Source organism: Mytilus galloprovincialis, chromosome 3 (genome assembly GCF_965363235.1).
Source record: "Mytilus galloprovincialis chromosome 3, xbMytGall1.hap1.1, whole genome shotgun sequence".
Classification (NCBI taxonomy): Eukaryota; Metazoa; Mollusca; class Bivalvia; order Mytilida; family Mytilidae; genus Mytilus; species Mytilus galloprovincialis.
Window position 1 is genome coordinate 95,446,980 of NC_134840.1, and position 18,732 is coordinate 95,465,711.

At 34.4% G+C, this 18,732-nt stretch overlaps 1 protein-coding gene across 1 annotated transcript in view; it reads left to right on the plus strand.

Moving 5' to 3' along the window:
• The window catches only part of LOC143069455 (uncharacterized), a 50,774-nt gene that overhangs the window by 14,833 nt on the left and 17,209 nt on the right, over positions 1–18,732 (plus strand). The window contains exons 4-5 of the mRNA XM_076244097.1: positions 14,811–15,062; positions 17,106–17,333. Coding sequence (XP_076100212.1) covers positions 14,811–15,062; positions 17,106–17,333 — 480 coding nt within the window. The remainder of the gene's footprint in view (positions 1–14,810; positions 15,063–17,105; positions 17,334–18,732) is intronic.

Here is an 18,732-nt window from a genome sequence, read left to right on the forward strand (position 1 = left end):
GTAAAAATCAAGAAAAAGTCAATTTTGAATAATGAAATGGATATTTTGAATAATGGAATGGAGTGCGGCGACCCTTTATCCCCTAATTGTAGATAAACCTTATACCTCATTCGAAAGCTGATTACAAGAGGAACATCATGCTTATAGTCAATATGTTCTGCAACGAATATTAGAAGATCTAAATGCCAAAATACGCGTGAAAATTAAGAAATAGCCAATTTTGAATAATGAAATGGATATTTTGAATAATGGAATGGACTGCGGCGACCCTTCAACCCCTAATCATTGATAAACCTTATACCTCATTCGAAAGCTGCTTACAAGAGGAACATCATGCTTATAGTCAATATGTTCCGCAACGAATATTAGAAGATCTAAATGCCAAAATACGCGTGAAAATAAAGAAATAGCCAATTTTGAATAATGAAATGGATATTTTGGATAATGGAATGGAGTGCAGCGACCCTTTAGCCACTAATTATAGATAAACCTTATACCTCATTCGAAAGCTGATTACAAGAGGAACAACATGCTTATAATCAATATGTTCCGCAACGAATATTAGAAGACCTAAATGCCAAAATACGCGTAAAAATTAAGAAATAGCCAATTTTGAATAATGAAATGGATATTTTGAATAATGGAATGGACTGCGGCGACCCTTTAGCCCCTATTATAGATAAACCTTATACCTCATTCGATAGCTGATTACAAGAGGAACAACATGCTTATAATCAATATGTTCCGCAACGAATATTAGAAGACCTAAATGCCAAAATACGAGTAAAAATCAAGAAAAAGTCAATTTTGAATAATGAAATGGATATTTTGAATAATGGAATGCAGTGCGGCGACCCTTTAGCCCCTAATTGTAGATAAACCTGATACCTCATTCAAAAGCTGATTACAAGAGGAACAAAATGTATTTAGTCAATATGTTCCGCAACGAATATTAGAAGACCTAATTGCCAAAATACGCGTGAAAATTAAGAAGTAGCCAATTTTGAATAATGAAATGGATATTTTGAATAATGGAATGGAGTGCGGCGACCCTTTAGCCCCTATTTTAGATAAACCTTATACCTCATTCGAAAGCTGATTACAACAGGAACAAAATGTATACAGTCAATATGTTCTGCAACGAATATTAGAAGACCTAAATGCTAAAATACGTGTGAAAATTAAGAAATAGCCAATTTTGAATAATGAAATGGATATTTTGAATAATGGAATGGAGTGCGGCGACCCTTTAGCCCCTGATTATAGATAAACCTTATACCTCATTCGAAAGCTGATTACAAGAGGAACATCATGCTTATAGTCAATATGTTCCGCAACGAATATTAGAAGATCTAAATGCCAAAATACGTGTGAAATTTTCGAAATAGCCAATTTTGAATAATGAAATGGATATTTTGAATAATGGAATGGACTGCGGCGACCCTTCAGCCCCTAATCATTGATAAACCTTATACCTCATTCGAAAGCTGCTTACAAGAGGAACATCATGCTTATAGTCAATATGTTCCGCAACGAATATTAGAAGATCTAAATGCCAAAATACGCGTGAAAATTAAGAAATAGCCAATTTTGAATAATGAAATGGATATTTTGAATAATGGAATGGAGTGCAGCGACCCTTTAGGCACTAATTATAGATAAACCTTATACCTCATTCGAAAGCTGATTACAAGAGGAACAACATGCTTAAAATCAATATGTTCCGCAACGAATATTAGAAGACCTAAATGCCAAAATACGCGTGAAAATTAAGAAATAGCCAATTTTGAATAATGAAATGGATATTTTGAATAATGGAATGGACTGCGGCGACCCTTTAGCCCATAATTATAGATAAATTTTATACCTCATTCGAAAGCTGATTACAACAGGAACATATTGTATATAGTCAATATGTTCCGCAACGAATATTAGAAGACCTAATTGCCAAAATACGCGTGAAAATTAAGAAAAAGTCAATTTTGAATAATGAAATGGATATTTTGAATAATGGAATGGACTGCGGCGACCCTTTAGCCCCTAATTACAGATAAATCTTATACCTCATTCGAAAGCTGATTACAAGAGGAACAAAATGTATATAGTCAATATGTTCCGCAACGAATATTAGAAGACCTAATTGCCAAAATACGCATGAAAACTAAGAAAAAGTCAATTTTGAATAATGAAATGGATATTTTGAATAATGGAATGGACTGCGGCGACCCTTTAGCCCCTATTATAGATAAACCTTATACCTCATTCGAAAGCTGATTACAACACGAACAAAATGTATATAGTCAATATGTTCCGCAACGAATATTAGAAGACCTAAATGCCGAAATACGCGTGAAAATTAAGAAATAGCCAATTTTCAATAATGAAATGGATATTTTGAATAATGGAATGGACTGGCAGGACCCTTTAGCCCCTATTATAGATAAACCTTTTACCTCATTCGAAAGCTGATTACAAGAGGAACAACATACTTATAATCAATATGTTCCGCACGAATATTAGAAGACCTAAATGCCAAAATACGAGTGAAAATTAAGGAAAAAGTCAATTTTGAATAATGAAATGGATATTTTGATTAATGGAAAGGACTGCAGCGACCCTTAGCCCCTATTATAGATAAACCTTATACCTCATTCGAAAGCTGATTACAAAAGGAACAACATGCTTATAATCAATATGTTCAGCAACGAATTTAAGAAGACCTTAATGCCAAAATACCCGTGAAAATTAAGAAAAAGTCAATTTTGAATAATGAAATGGATATTTTGAATAATGGAATGGAGTGCGGCGACCCTTTAGCCCCTATTTTAGATAAACCTTATACCTCATTCGAAAGCTGATTACAACAGGAACAAAATGTATATAGTCAATATGTTCCGCAAGTAATATTAGACGACCTAAATGCCAAAATACGCGTGAAAATTAAGAAATAGCCAATTTTGAATAATGAAATGGATATTTTGAATAATGGAATGGAGTGCGGCGACCCTTTAGCCCCTAATTATAGATAAACCTTATACCTCATTCGAAAGCTGATTACAAGAGGAACAACATGCTTATAATCAATATGTTCCGCAACGAATATTAGAAGACCTAAATGCCAAAATACGCGTGAAAATTAAGAAATAGCCAATTTTGAATAATGAAATGGATATTTTGAATAATGGAATGGACTGCGGCGACCCTTTAGCCCCTATTATAGATAAACCTTATACCTCATTCGATAGCTGATTACAAGAGGAACAACATGCTTATAATCAATATGTTCCGCAACGAATATTAGAAGACCTAAATGCCAAAATACGAGTAAAAATCAAGAAAAAGTCAATTTTGAATAATGAAATGGATATTTTGAATAATGGAATGGAGTGCGGCGACCCTTTAGCCCCTAATTGTAGATAAACCTGATACCTCATTCAAAAGCTGATTACAAGAGGAACAAAATGTATTTAGTCAATATGTTCCGCAACGAATATTAGAAGACCTAAATGCCAAAATACGCGTGAAAATTAAGAAATAGCCAATTTTGAATAATGAAATGGATATTTTGAATAATGGAATGGACTGCGGCGACCCTTTAGCCCCTATTATAGATAAACCTTATACCTCATTCGATAGCTGATTACAAGAGGAACAACATGCTTATAATCAATATGTTCCGCAACGAATATTAGAAGACCTAAATGCCAAAATACGAGTAAAAATCAAGAAAAAGTCAATTTTGAATAATGAAATGGATATTTTGAATAATGGAATGGAGTGCGGCGACCCTTTATCCCCTAATTGTAGATAAACCTTATACCTCATTCGAAAGCTGATTACAAGAGGAACATCATGCTTATAGTCAATATGTTCTGCAACGAATATTAGAAGATCTAAATGCCAAAATACGCGTGAAAATTAAGAAATAGCCAATTTTGAATAATGAAATGGATATTTTGAATAATGGAATGGACTGCGGCGACCCTTCAACCCCTAATCATTGATAAACCTTATACCTCATTCGAAAGCTGCTTACAAGAGGAACATCATGCTTATAGTCAATATGTTCCGCAACGAATATTAGAAGATCTAAATGCCAAAATACGCGTGAAAATAAAGAAATAGCCAATTTTGAATAATGAAATGGATATTTTGGATAATGGAATGGAGTGCAGCGACCCTTTAGCCACTAATTATAGATAAACCTTATACCTCATTCGAAAGCTGATTACAAGAGGAACAACATGCTTATAATCAATATGTTCCGCAACGAATATTAGAAGACCTAAATGCCAAAATACGCGTGAAAATTAAGAAATAGCCAATTTTGAATAATGAAATGGATATTTTGAATAATGGAATGGACTGCGGCGACCCTTTAGCCCCTATTATAGATAAACCTTATACCTCATTCGATAGCTGATTACAAGAGGAACAACATGTATATAATCAATATGTTCCGCAACGAATATTAGAAGACCTAAATGCCAAAATACGAGTAAAAATCAAGAAAAAGTCAATTTTGAATAATGAAATGGATATTTTGAATAATGGAATGCAGTGCGGCGACCCTTTAGCCCCTAATTGTAGATAAACCTGATACCTCATTCAAAAGCTGATTACAAGAGGAACAAAATGTATTTAGTCAATATGTTCCGCAACGAATATTAGAAGACCTAATTGCCAAAATACGCGTGAAAATTAAGAAGTAGCCAATTTTGAATAATGAAATGGATATTTTGAATAATGGAATGGAGTGCGGCGACCCTTTAGCCCCTATTTTAGATAAACCTTATACCTCATTCGAAAGCTGATTACAACAGGAACAAAATGTATACAGTCAATATGTTCTGCAACGAATATTAGAAGACCTAAATGCTAAAATACGTGTGAAAATTAAGAAATAGCCAATTTTGAATAATGAAATGGATATTTTGAATAATGGAATGGAGTGCGGCGACCCTTTAGCCCCTGATTATAGATAAACCTTATACCTCATTCGAAAGCTGATTACAAGAGGAACATCATGCTTATAGTCAATATGTTCCGCAACGAATATTAGAAGATCTAAATGCCAAAATACGCGTGAAATTTTAGAAATAGCCAATTTTGAATAATGAAATGGATATTTTGAATAATGGAATGGACTGCGGCGACCCTTCAGCCCCTAATCATTGATAAACCTTATACCTCATTCGAAAGCTGCTTACAAGAGGAACATCATGCTTATAGTCAATATGTTCCGCAACGAATATTAGAAGATCTAAATGCCAAAATACGCGTGAAAATTATGAAATAGCCAATTTTGAATAATGAAATGGATATTTTGAATAATGGAATGGAGTGCAGCGACCCTTTAGGCACTAATTATAGATAAACCTTATACCTCATTCGAAAGCTGATTACAAGAGGAACAACATGCTTAAAATCAATATGTTCCGCAACGAATATTAGAAGACCTAAATGCCAAAATACGCGTGAAAATTAAGAAATAGCCAATTTTGAATAATGAAATGGATATTTTGAATAATGGAATGGACTGCGGCGACCCTTTAGCCCATAATTATAGATAAATTTTATACCTCATTCGAAAGCTGATTACAACAGGAACATATTGTATATAGTCAATATGTTCCGCAACGAATATTAGAAGACCTAATTGCCAAAATACGCGTGAAAATTAAGAAAAAGTCAATTTTGAATAATGAAATGGATATTTTGAATAATGGAATGGACTGCGGCGACCCTTTAGCCCCTATTATAGATAAACCTTATACCTCATTCGAAAGCTGATTACAAGAGGAACAACATGCTTATAATCAATATGTTCCGCAACGAATATTACCTTTTGGTAGTATACTTGCTAGTGATCTTGCGAACCAGCAATCACATGCAAACATATCTCAACGATCAAGACGGTAGGCTCATCGATCTCAGAGGTGAACATTTCACTCTCCGTTTCCATCTTCTTGCGTTTACACAGTGAATCCCAGTGTGGCAACGGTCTCTACCTCAAATCCCCAAACGCCCGGATTACCTATGGGTATGGACTCTACTTGGAGCGTGGTCAGCAATTCCACGACGGAGCCGTTCTGATCTTATATTTAGATGCTTACAGTCCCTTCAAAAACATTCCCCTCCTCGGTATGCTCCTATAAAATAAATGAACGATTTAGATTCTTGGTACCGACAATGTGTGTCGAATCAACTCGATGCAGAAATTTGAAGGTATCAAACTACCTTGAATGCCTGTAAACGTCTGGAAAAAGCTGTATCTGTAGCACTGGGTGCTTGTTCTGTGGTTAGTTTGGTGTTAACCAGCAGTACCCTGGGTTCAGCTTTGACTGGTACAGGTCTTATAGCCACCCTTCCTCTGGGGTTTCTAGCTTGCTTGAATGCTACCACCTTAATGGATCTCACACTAATTTCTAGGCATGTAACAAAAAAAAAGAAACACCACGATACCTTGCGATTGCCCCAGTCCAAAAAATCCTTGGTTGAGCAATGTATTAGCTCTGCTTTAGCTAATGATGAACTATGATGCCGAGTTTGGGAAAGTCGTCACCTGCCTCAAAAACTCAATTCAATGGTTTTAGACCCGATTTTCAGGCTTAAACAACATATCCTAACACTTCCAATCATACCGTCCTTATCAAAAATATAAAAGCCGTGGTAATCATAGCCGGTGCGCCTGTTTTTTTTTTCATCCAATAGCTCACGATTTGCACTGCTCCATCGGTCTCTCTCTTTAACCCGACGGTGGTCAGCTGTTTGTTTAGTCTGTCACATCCCCAAGTGCGGATATTTTACCCTTTCCAGCACAAGGTTATGATTTTTGCGAACCCACATTTCGTGTCAACTTCGTGTCAACATCTTTAATGTCTTTGGCAATCCAGGGTGAGTACTGACTAACTTCTCGCCATTTGAGAGTTTCCTCAGCAGTATTTTCCAAGATTTCTACCTCTTGCGCCATATTCTCTCTCTGATCAGACATATTTGTAATCTTACAATCCATTCTGTTTATTATCTGTGGATTTTTCTTGGAGTGTTTTCTTTCTTCCACAAAGATACATTTTCCCACGACTCCAACCCCCACTTTTTCCGTCTTAACCTCGTCAACGAGCGTGCAAGATTTTCGAATTTTTCGGTCCGGTCCCAGCAGAAATTCCCCTCAAAATGTTCACGCATATTTCAATATTTAGGTCCTTCGTTACTCCGCGGAATAAATTGACTATATACCATTTGTTCCTCTCTATATAAGCTTCCGAATGAGCTATAAGGTAGATCTGTAATAAAGAGCTGAAGGGTCACAGTATTCCATTCCATTATTCAAAATATCCATTTCATTATTCAAAATTGACTATTTCTTATTTTTCACACGAATTTTGGCATTTAAGTCCCCCGTAACCCCTCATATGGTCATTGCGGTACGTTTTTTTTCTCAATTTATTCATCTGTTATTTCGATATTTAAGTCCGTCGTTACTCCTCTAATATGCGTTGCCAAACATATTGACTATATACCTTTTGTTCCTCTCGTAATAAGCTTTCGAATGAGGTATAAAGTATATCTGTAATTAGGGGATAAATGGTTGCAGCATTCCATTCCATTATTCAAAATACCTAATCATTATTCAAAATTTGCTATTTCTTAATTTTCAAGCGTAATTTGGCATTTATGTCCTCTGTAATCCCTGTAATGGTCATTGCGGCACATAATGTTTATCCTCAGTTTATTCTTCTATTAATCAGCTTTAATTTGGTGTAAAAAAATTCATGAATAAGAGGTGACGGGTTGCAGCAGTTCATTCACTTATTCAAAATATCCATTTCATTATTCAAAATTGGCTATTTCTCAATGTTCACGCGTAATTCGATCTTTAAGTCCTTCGTTACTCCTCTAATATGCGTTGCGGAACAAATTGACTATAAACCTTTTGTTCCTCTTTTAATAAGCTTTCGATTGAAGTATAATATATATCTGTAATTAGGGGTTGAAGGGTCCTGCCAGTCCATTCCAATATTCAAAATACCCATTTCATTATTCAAAATTGGCTATTTCTCAATGTTCAGGTGTATTTCGATATTTAAGTCCGTCGTCACTCCTCTAATATGCGTTGCGGAACATATTGACTATATACCTTTTGTTCCTCTCTGAATAAGCTTTCGATTGAGGTATAATATATATCTGTAATTAGGGGCTGAAAGTCCATTCCATTATTCAAAATATCCATTTCATTATTCAAAATTGGCTATTTCTTCATTTTCACGCGTATTTTGGCATTTAGCTCTTCTAATTTTTGTTGCGGAACATATTGACTATATACATTTTGTTCGTCTTGTAATCAGCTTTCGAATGAGGTATAAGGTTTATCTATAATAGGGGCTAAATGGTCGACTCAGTCCATTCCATTATTCAAAATATCAATTTTATTATTCAAAATTGACTATTTCTTAATTTTCACGCGTATTTTGGCATTTAGGTCTTCTAATATTCGTTGCAGAACATATTGACTATATACATTTTGTTCGTCTTGTAATCAGCTTTCGAATGAGGTATAAGGTTTATCTATAATAGGGGCTAAAGGGTCGCCACAGTCCATTCCATTATTCAAAATATCCATTTCATTATTCAAAATTGGCTGCTTCTTAATCTTGACGCGTATTTTGGCAATTAAGTCTTCTAATATTCGTTTGCGGAAAATGTTGACTATAAGCATGTTGTTCCTCTTGTAATCAGCTTTCGAATGAGGTATAAGGTTTATCTATAATAGGGGCTAAAGGGTCCTGCCAGTCCATTCCATTATTCAAAATATCAATTTTATTATTCAAAATTGGCTATTTCTTAATTTTCACGCGTATTTTGGCATTTAGGTCTTCTAATATTCGTTGCAGAACATATTGACTATATACATTTTGTTCGTCTTGTAATCAGCTTTCGAATGAGGTATAAGGTTTATCTATAATTAGGGGCTAAAGTGTCGCCGCAGTCAATTCCATTATTCAAAATATCCATTTCATTATTCAAAATTGGCTATTTCTTAATTTTCACGCGTATTTTGGCATTTAGGTCTTCTAATATTCGTTGCGGAAAATATTGACTATATACATTTTGTTCGTCATGTAATCAGCTTTCGAATGAGGTATAAGGTTTATCTATAATTAGGGTCTAAAGGGTCGACGCACTCCATTCCATTATTCAAAATATCCATTTCATTATTCAAAATTAGCTATTTCTTAATTTTCATGCGTATTTCGGCATTTAGATCTTCTAATATTCGTTGCAGAACATATTGACTATAAGCATGATGTTCCTCTTGTAATCAGCTTTCGAATGAGGTATAAGGTTTATCTATAATTAGGGGCTAAAGGGTCGCAGCACTCCATTCCATTATTCAAAATATCCATTTCATTATTCAAAATTGGCTACTTCTTAATTTTCACGCGTATTTTGGCAATTAGGTCTTCTAATATTCGTTGCGGAACATATTGACTATAAGCATGTTGTTCCTCTTGTAATCAGCTTTTGAATGAGGTATCAGATTTATCTACAATTAGGGGCTAAAGGGTCGCCGCACTCCATTCCATTATTCAAAATATCCATTTCATTATTCAAAATTGGCTATTTCTTAATTTTCACACGTATTTTGGCATTTAGGTCTTCTAATATTCGTTGCGGAACTTATTGAATATAAGCATGATGTTTCTCTTGTAATCAGCTTTCGAATGAGGTAGAAGGTTTATCTAAAATAGGGGCTAAAGGGTCGCCACAGTCCATTCCATTATTCAAAATATCCATTTCATTATTCAAAATTGGCTGCTTCTTAATCTTGACGCGTATTTTGGCAATTAAGTCTTCTAATATTCGTTTGCGGAAAATGTTGACTATAAGCATGTTGTTCCTCTTGTAATCAGCTTTCGAATGAGGTATAAGGTTTATCTATAATAGGGGCTAAAGGGTCCTGCCAGTCCATTCCATTATTCAAAATATCAATTTTATTATTCAAAATTGGCTATTTCTTAATTTTCACGCGTATTTTGGCATTTAGGTCTTCTAATATTCGTTGCAGAACATATTGACTATATACATTTTGTTCGTCTTGTAATCAGCTTTCGAATGAGGTATAAGGTTTATCTATAATTAGAGGCTAAAGTGTCGCCGCAGTCAATTCCATTATTCAAAATATCCATTTCATTATTCAAAATTGGCTATTTCTTAATTTTCACGCGTATTTTGGCATTTAGGTCTTCTAATATTCGTTGCGGAAAATATTGACTATATACATTTTGTTCGTCATGTAATCAGCTTTCGAATGAGATATAAGGTTTATCTATAATTAGGGTCTAAAGGGTCGCCGCACTACATTCCATTATTCAAAATATCCATTTCATTATTCAAAATTGACTATTTCTTAATTTTCACGCGTAATTAGGCATTTAGGTCTTCTAATATTCGTTGCGGAACATATTGACTATATACATTTTGTTCGTCTTGTAATCAGCTTTCGAATGAGGTATAAGGTTTATCTATAATAGGGGCTAAAGGGTCGCCACAGTCCATTCCATTATTCCAAATATCCATTTCATTATTCAAAATTGGCTGCTTCTTAATCTTGACGCGTATTTTGGCAATTAAGTCTTCTAATATTCGTTGTGGAAAATGTTGACTATAAGCATATTGTTCCTCTTGTAATCACCTTTCGAATGAGGTATAAGGTTTATCTATAATTAGGGTCTAAAGGGTCGACGCACTCCATTCCATTATTCAAAATATCCATTTCATTATTCAAAATTGACTATTTCTTAATTTTCACGCGTATTTTGGCAATTAAGTCTTCTAATATTCGTTGCGGAACATCTTGACTATAAGCATGTTGTTCCTCTTGTTATCACCTTTCGAATGATGTATAAGGTTTATCTATAATTAGGGTCTAAAGGGTCGCCGCACTCCATTCCATTATTCAAAATATCCATTTCATTATTCAAAATTGACTATTTCTTAATTTTCACGGGTAATAAGGCATTTAGGTCTTCTAATATTCGTTGAGGAACATATTGACTATATACATTTTGTTCGTCATGTAATCAGTTTTCGAATGAGATATAAGGTTTATCTATAATTAGGGGCTAAAGGGTCGCCACAGTCCATTCCATTATTCAAAATATCCATTTCATTATTCAAAATTGGCTATTTCTTAATTTTCACGCGTATTTCGGCATTTAGGTCTTCAAATATTCGTTGCGGAACATGTTGACTATATACATTTTGTTCCTCTTGTAATCAGCTTTCGAATGAGGTCTAAGATTTATCTATAATTAGGGGCTAAAAGGTCGCTGCAGTCCATTCCATTATTCGAAATATCCATTTCATTATTCAAAAGTGGCTATTTCTTAATTTTCATGCGTATTTCGGCATTTAGGTCTGCAAATATTCGTTGCGGAACATATTGACTATATACATTTTGTTCGTCTTGTAATCAGCTTTCGAATGAGGTATAAGGTTTATCTATAATTTGGGGCTAAAGGGTCGCCGCACTCCATTCCATTATTCAAAATATCCATTTCATTATTCAAAATTATTTCTTTTCACGCGTATTTCGGCATTTAGGACTTCTAATATTCGTTGCGGAACCTTTAATAGCTGACTATGCGGTATAGGCTTTGCTCATTGTTGAAGGCTGTACTGTGAGCTATAGTTGTTAATGTCTGTGTCATTGTGGTCTTTCTGGATATTTGTCTCATTGGCAATCTTACCACATCTTCTTTTTTATATTTCCTCATTTTTATACATTTTGTGGCATTTAGGTCCTCCGTAAACCGTCTTATGGTCATTTCGAATCAAAATATAGCTATTGTGTCACGGCCAATTTTTTCTATATTTTTTTCACTATTCACCGCTTCAATTTGAATAATGAAACATAAACCATTTCATTATTCATTATTCATTTTTCAATAGTGAATAGTGAATAGTGAACTATTTCATTATTCATTATTGAATAATGAATAATGAACTATGAATAATGGACGTACTTCAGCGCGGTTTTAAAGCATTGGCATAAAATATGATAATAGATATATATGGCCATGTGGGGTACTAGCCAATAGTAATCACCTTGTCCGTTCGCCCGTCTGTCCGTCAGTATTTTTGTCGTTGTACGATATCTTGAGTTTACCGTCAAGTTATATCTATTAGATAAAATAAAGTACCACTGGACTTTAGGAAGCTCTTTGGGAGCAATTTCGATTTTTGTTTTCGAGAAATCAGTCTGAGGTTAGTGGACTTTAATGAACGTGTTATTTTCCTAGATTTTTTATTTCTATTTTGAATTTATATGCGGTCTTCAAATCCATATGACAACAAAAATATAAAGAAATACGTAGAGCAATACGATTGGACTCTGTTATTGTTAAAGTTTCAACTAATAATTCAAGAGTCTATTAATCTTTTTCTTTTCTTTCAAGATGAAGAGGAAATTACTAGCAGCTGAAAATTGTGCTTCCTCGGCCACATCTGATGATGAAATCGATGAAATCCAAGCTGACATGCCAAGTATTTCGCAAACGACAGGACTGAAATCAAAAGCTAACAAATATAAGCATGATACATCAGAAACTGAGGATGTTCTCTGGGCTGGCATTGAAGACCGCAGCAATAAAATGATGGTCCTGCAGCAACAAGTGCTTGAGAGATTGCGACCAGTCAGCTTCGACAGGGAACGAGACGCATTTGTTGACTGGATTCGTACGGTCATTACTGAGCTAAATCACGTGGTATAGCCCTTTTGTAGATAAGCGTCTCATTGGCAATCATACTACATTTTTTTTATAGTCCCAACATAATCTTGAAGACATCTTGCATACATGACCTAATGCAGCACTCGGACATCCGCTGATATATATATTATACGATAGAAATAAATTAAGGAATATTCAAACAAATTCTATGATTTGATTCATCGGTACAACATGAGGAGTAGGACCCGTTTTCCCTTCAGGAACACATGAGATCATCCCCAGTTTTTGGCGGGGTTCGTGTTGCTTAGTCTTTAGTTTTTTATGTTGTGTCTTTTGTACTATTGTGTCTATTTGTCATTTCTTTCTTAGCCATTGCATTGTCGGTTTATTTCCCATCTATGAGTTTGACTGTCCATCTGGTATTTTTCTTTCCTGTTTGAAAAACCTGTCTGTCCGTTCGTCCGTCTGTTTAGCTGTGAAATGTGTTATCCAAAAATGATATCATTTTTTTTTAAAGCTTATAACATATGTTGTGTAAAACATTTCTTTTTGGTTACGTATTTTAACAAAATACTTTTAGTAACTATTTTTTTATTTGTTAATTATTATGCCCCACCTACGATAATAGAGAGGCATTATGTTTTCTGGTATGTGCCTCCGTTCGTCCGTCCGCTTCAGGTGAAAGTTTTTGGTCAAGGTAGTTTTTGAAGAAGTTGAAGTCCAATCAACTTGAAACTTAGTACACTTGTTCCCCATGATATGATCTTTCTAATTTTAATACCAAATTATAGTTTTGACCCCAATTTCATGGTCCACTGAACATAGAAAATGATAGTACGAGTGGGGCATTCGTGTACTATGGACACATTCTTGTTTTACTATTTTTTATTCAACTTTTTTTAAAATATTTTTTTATTAACATCTTTTTTTAGTTATTCATATTTTTAAACTTTATTACAAGATTTTTTCAATACAAAATAAAAAATCAATATGACAAACACAATGAAGGAGAAAGCATATAAACATTTACTGTGATGTTACTATGCGTTCCTGCCACGGTACAGATCCAGCGGGGCTATTGATATATAATTTAAAGTATTCTCTCTGTTTCTTTGCTGCAACCGTGTCCCTATTTGGGTCTACTACACTAACATGGCTATTGACCTTATGCATGTTTGCATTAGCTCGCCAAAGACCCGGTACAAACCAAAACTGGAGAGCTTTTATACATTAAAGTGACAATGACAATGAGCATGAAAAGCTAAGGTAATATATATGCCTGCGGTAGAAATGCCTAAGTATTTCAAAAATTAAAGATTTGGTAAACTTAATTTATAAATACAACCATATCAATGATAATTCTGACTACTGGGCTGGTAATACCCTCGGGGAAATAAACTCAACCAGCAGTGACATTGACCCAGTAGTTGTAAATAAACTCACCATATATACCAGGACTAAATTTTGTATATACGCCAGATTCGCGTTTCGTCTACAAGAGACTCATCAGTGACGCTCGAATTCACCACAAAGTGAAAAGGCCAAATAAAGTACAAAGTTGAAGAGCATTAAGGACCAAAATTCCTAGAAGTTTTGCAAAATACAGCTAAGGTAATCTAAGCCTGAGGTAGATAAGACTCAGTATTTCAAAAATTATAAATTTTGTAAACAGATAATTTATAAATATAACCATATCAATGATAATTCATGTCAGCACAAGTGCTGACTACTGGGCTGGTGATACTCGCGAGAAATAAATCTCCACCAGCAGTGGCATCGACCCAGTGGTTGTTAATTAACTCACCATAGAAACGAGGAATAAATTTTGTATATACACCAGACGCTCGTTTCGTCTATTAAAGAATCATCAGTGACGCTCGAGTTCACCAAAAAGAGCTAAAAAGGGCAAATAAAGTACGATGTTGAAGAGCAATAAAGACCAAAAGTCCTAAAAGTTTTGCCAAATACAGCTAAGGTAATCTACGCCTGAGGTAGAAATATAGCACATCTATGTGTCGTCTTTAAATTTATTATTTAACAAACTTGCATGAATTATTTGTCTTTTTTTTATTTCAGATTCAGCTTATGCTTTGAAATGTCCCGAAGATATATCAATCTACACCGATTCGTCTTATTTAGCTGTGGCACCCATCACATTAGATGAGTGGACTTTTCCAACTTCACTGGATAGTAACGGAAAACCTTGGAAAATTGAAAGCCAAACTGCTGAGGAAAAAAAGTATTTTATTGGCACATATACCAACATAGTGACAGCAACTAGTTCAACAGGGGAAATCTCCTCCTGCAAATTTGACTTCATTATCAAACGTAATTTTTAACTATAATATAAGGAGTTTGGTTAATGTACAAATTAACAAGTAATGTTTTTAAGTTCAAACGACTGAAATAGTCCGTTGGTACTCATACCACATCTTCTTATATATATATGTGACGTTTTAGGAGTCTGATTTTTTGTTTTTCTACTGTTAAAAGAGAATCGAAAGATGTCATAGGTACTTTGGGACAGGACAATTTTGCTTAAAACCTATCCCTTCTTAAGCTCACCTGACGCAAAGGACCAAGTGAGCTTTTCTCATCACTTTGCATCCGTCGTTCGTTGTCCTTGTCGTCGTCGTCCGACGTCGTCTATTATTTTTTACAAAAATCTTCTCCTCTGAAATTACTGGGCCAAATTAAACCAAACTTGTCTACAATCATCATTGGGGTATCTAGTTTAAAAAAAATGTGTCTGGTAACCCGGTCAACCAACCAAGATGGCCGTCAAGGCTAAAAATAGAACATAGGGTTAAAATGCAGTTTTTGGCTTATATCTCAAAAACCAAAGCATTCACAGCAAATCTGTCTGAAAAAACTTTGTACCTAATCAACTATTTTTCTACATGGATTTTAGGAGGAATCCCAGTTCTAATTAATTGAATATCAATTTTCCTTTGGGTCAGTTTGCATGACATTCCTCTTTTTAAAGTGTCGGTACTCTTTTAATACAAATCGTCGTCTATCGACAGAACGTCTTAAATTGGCTCGTCGTGTTGACGGAATTATATGTTTGGGCGACATCTCTAAATCCGGATCTCTGCTTCAAATGTTTTGTTATTGAGTAGTACAATAAGGTACTAGAAATACCTATAACAGTATTCTAGTATAATATACATAAACTCGTGGACGTTTAAAGTTTATGCATTCTTTAAACTGTTATGGGAAACTTAATATACGCTTCAAAATGTTAAATAATTTGACAAAAAGAAGATTGTTAGGGGTAATGATTGAGTGTTTTGAATATTATTGAAGAAGGTCCGTTGCCATGGGCGAGGAAATTTACATCGTTTTAAAGTCATATGAAACTAGAGACTGGTGAAAAATAATGTCTATCCAATTCCTGAGCATGTATAAGAGAACTTAGTCTTCTGTACACGATTTTATAATTGTTTACGCATCCATTTTGCACAATCGTCAAAAACAATCTATCGGTCTGTTATGATGTGAAAATATGGTAACTTATTAGTTTATTAAAGTCGTGTTTTGAAGCTCTACTTTACCAATTGCCACCTAAACTAAATCAACAAAGAAACATGGATATCTAGCAGGTGTTTAACATGTACACAAAGATCATAATAGTTTATTTCAATGACAAATTCATGCATATTGCGATCATCAGATTTTTACGAGAAAGATAACGCTAAGTTCATTGTATGTGGAAAAATATCGGTAAATTGTTTTTTCTGGAAGCAACCAATTAAAAAAGCAAACTTCTTCTTAGTTTGCACAAATTTAAGAATTTTCTTAAGAAAAAAGTATTTTACAGACGTTTTATAATCAAAATAGCTATTAAGTTATAAAAATGTATGCATTATTTTTAAATTTGAAGTTTCATATGACTTTAACCTTTGAAAGTCATCATTAACCTAACGAAACTAATGAACATGCCGTAATATCGTCTTCTGATGCTAATGAACTAATCAAATTAAAGCAGGTTTTCGTATCACTGCGTCATATAAAACATATCTATTAATGCATTAAGGTGGTACCCAACACCTTCACTAAAATTATTTTGGCTCGTTTAATTTTCATAAAATTTTGACAAAGTATTTCCTGTGACCCTTTGACAAAAATGTAAAAAATTCAAATAATTTGAACCAACCATTTTATCAGAAAAATTACACGGGTTACATAGCAGTTTGACAAAGACTACTTTTGATCATTGAGAAGCTTCATGTTCCCTTTACAACACAACGTAATTTAAACGTTTAGCTGATATTACAGAGTTATCTCCCTGTAGTGTTAGGTACCCCCTTAAATCGATAACAAACCACAATCATAGGAGAAATATTAATATATTATATCGATTTTAAGTATTAGGATGTACAGTTCCTCAGGTGGATGAATCTACTATAGAAAGGGCTAAACCAAACAAGACATATCACATTGCAATCTACTCCTATGACTACGAGAAAAAGATCTGCAAACAAGGATATGGTTGGAAACAAAATGAAAATAATAAGGATTTTGTGGAAGTGAAATGTGTGGAAACTTCGCCTGGTCACCCAGAATGGAAAAACTGGAACAGTCGGAACTGTACAAGTAAGATTATATTATGATGATAAAATTTTTTAGAAAGACATACCTTACCACTTGGTACTTTGGACATTTCTAATATATGTTCACTCATAGGAAAAAAATGTCATGGTCAATTTTTGGCTACAATTTTGACTATATATTGATGGTCAATGTGTGTTAAGTATGAGGAGATATAGATGGTCAATATGCGTCTACAATTACAAGTAGATATTGATGATCAATGTTTGTCTAATTATTGGTATACCTTGTGTATACTAATGGTTAATGGGTGTCTACCAGTATCAATAGATATTGGTGGTCAATGTGTGTCTACCAGTATGAGTAGATATTGATGGTCAATGTGTGTCTACCAGTATGAGTAGATATTGATGGTCAATGTGTGTCTACCAGTATGTATATATTGACAGTCAATGTTTTTCTAACAGTATGAGTAGATATTGATTGGCAATGTGTGGCTACCAGTATGAGTAGTTATTGATGGTCAATGTGTGTCTACCATTAGGAGTTTATATTGATGGTCAATGTGTGTTAAGTAAGAGGAGATATAGATGGTCAATGTTTGTCTAATTATTGGTATACCTTGTGTATACTAATGGTCAATGGGTGTCTACCAGTGTGAGTTGATATTGGTGGTCAATGTGTGTCTACCAGTATGAGTAGATATTGATAGTCAATGTTTTTCTACCAGTATGAGTAGTTATTGATGGTCAATGTGTGTCTACCATTAGGAGTTTATATTGATGGTCAATGTGTGTTAAGTATCAGGAGATATAGATGGTCAATGTGCGTCTACAATTACAATTAGATATTGATGATCAATGTTTGTCTAATTATTGGTATACCTTGTGTATACTAATGGTCAATTGGTGTCTACCAGTATGAGTAGATATTGATGGTCAATGTATGTCTACCGGTATGAGTAGATATTGATGGTCAATGTGTGTCTACCAGTATGAGTAGATATTGATGGTCAATGTATGTCTACCAGTATGAGTAGATATTGATGGTGAATGTTTTTCTAACAGTATGAGTAGATATTGTTGGTCAATGTGTGTCTACCAGTATGAGTAGATATTGATGGTCAATGTTTTTCTAACAGTATGAGTAGATATTGATGGTCAATGTGTGTCTACCAGTATGAGTAGATATTGACGGTCAATGTGTGTCTACCAGAATGAGTAGATATTGATGGTCAATGTGTGTCTAACAGTATGAGTAGATATTGATTGGCAATGTGTGTGTACGAGTATGAGTTGTTATTGATGGTCAATGTGTGTCTACCATTAGGAGTTTGTGTTGATGGTCAATGTGTGTCTACCAGTATGAGTAGATATTGATAATCAATACGTGTTTACCAGTATGAGTAGATATTGATGGGCAATGTGTGTCTACCAGTATGTAT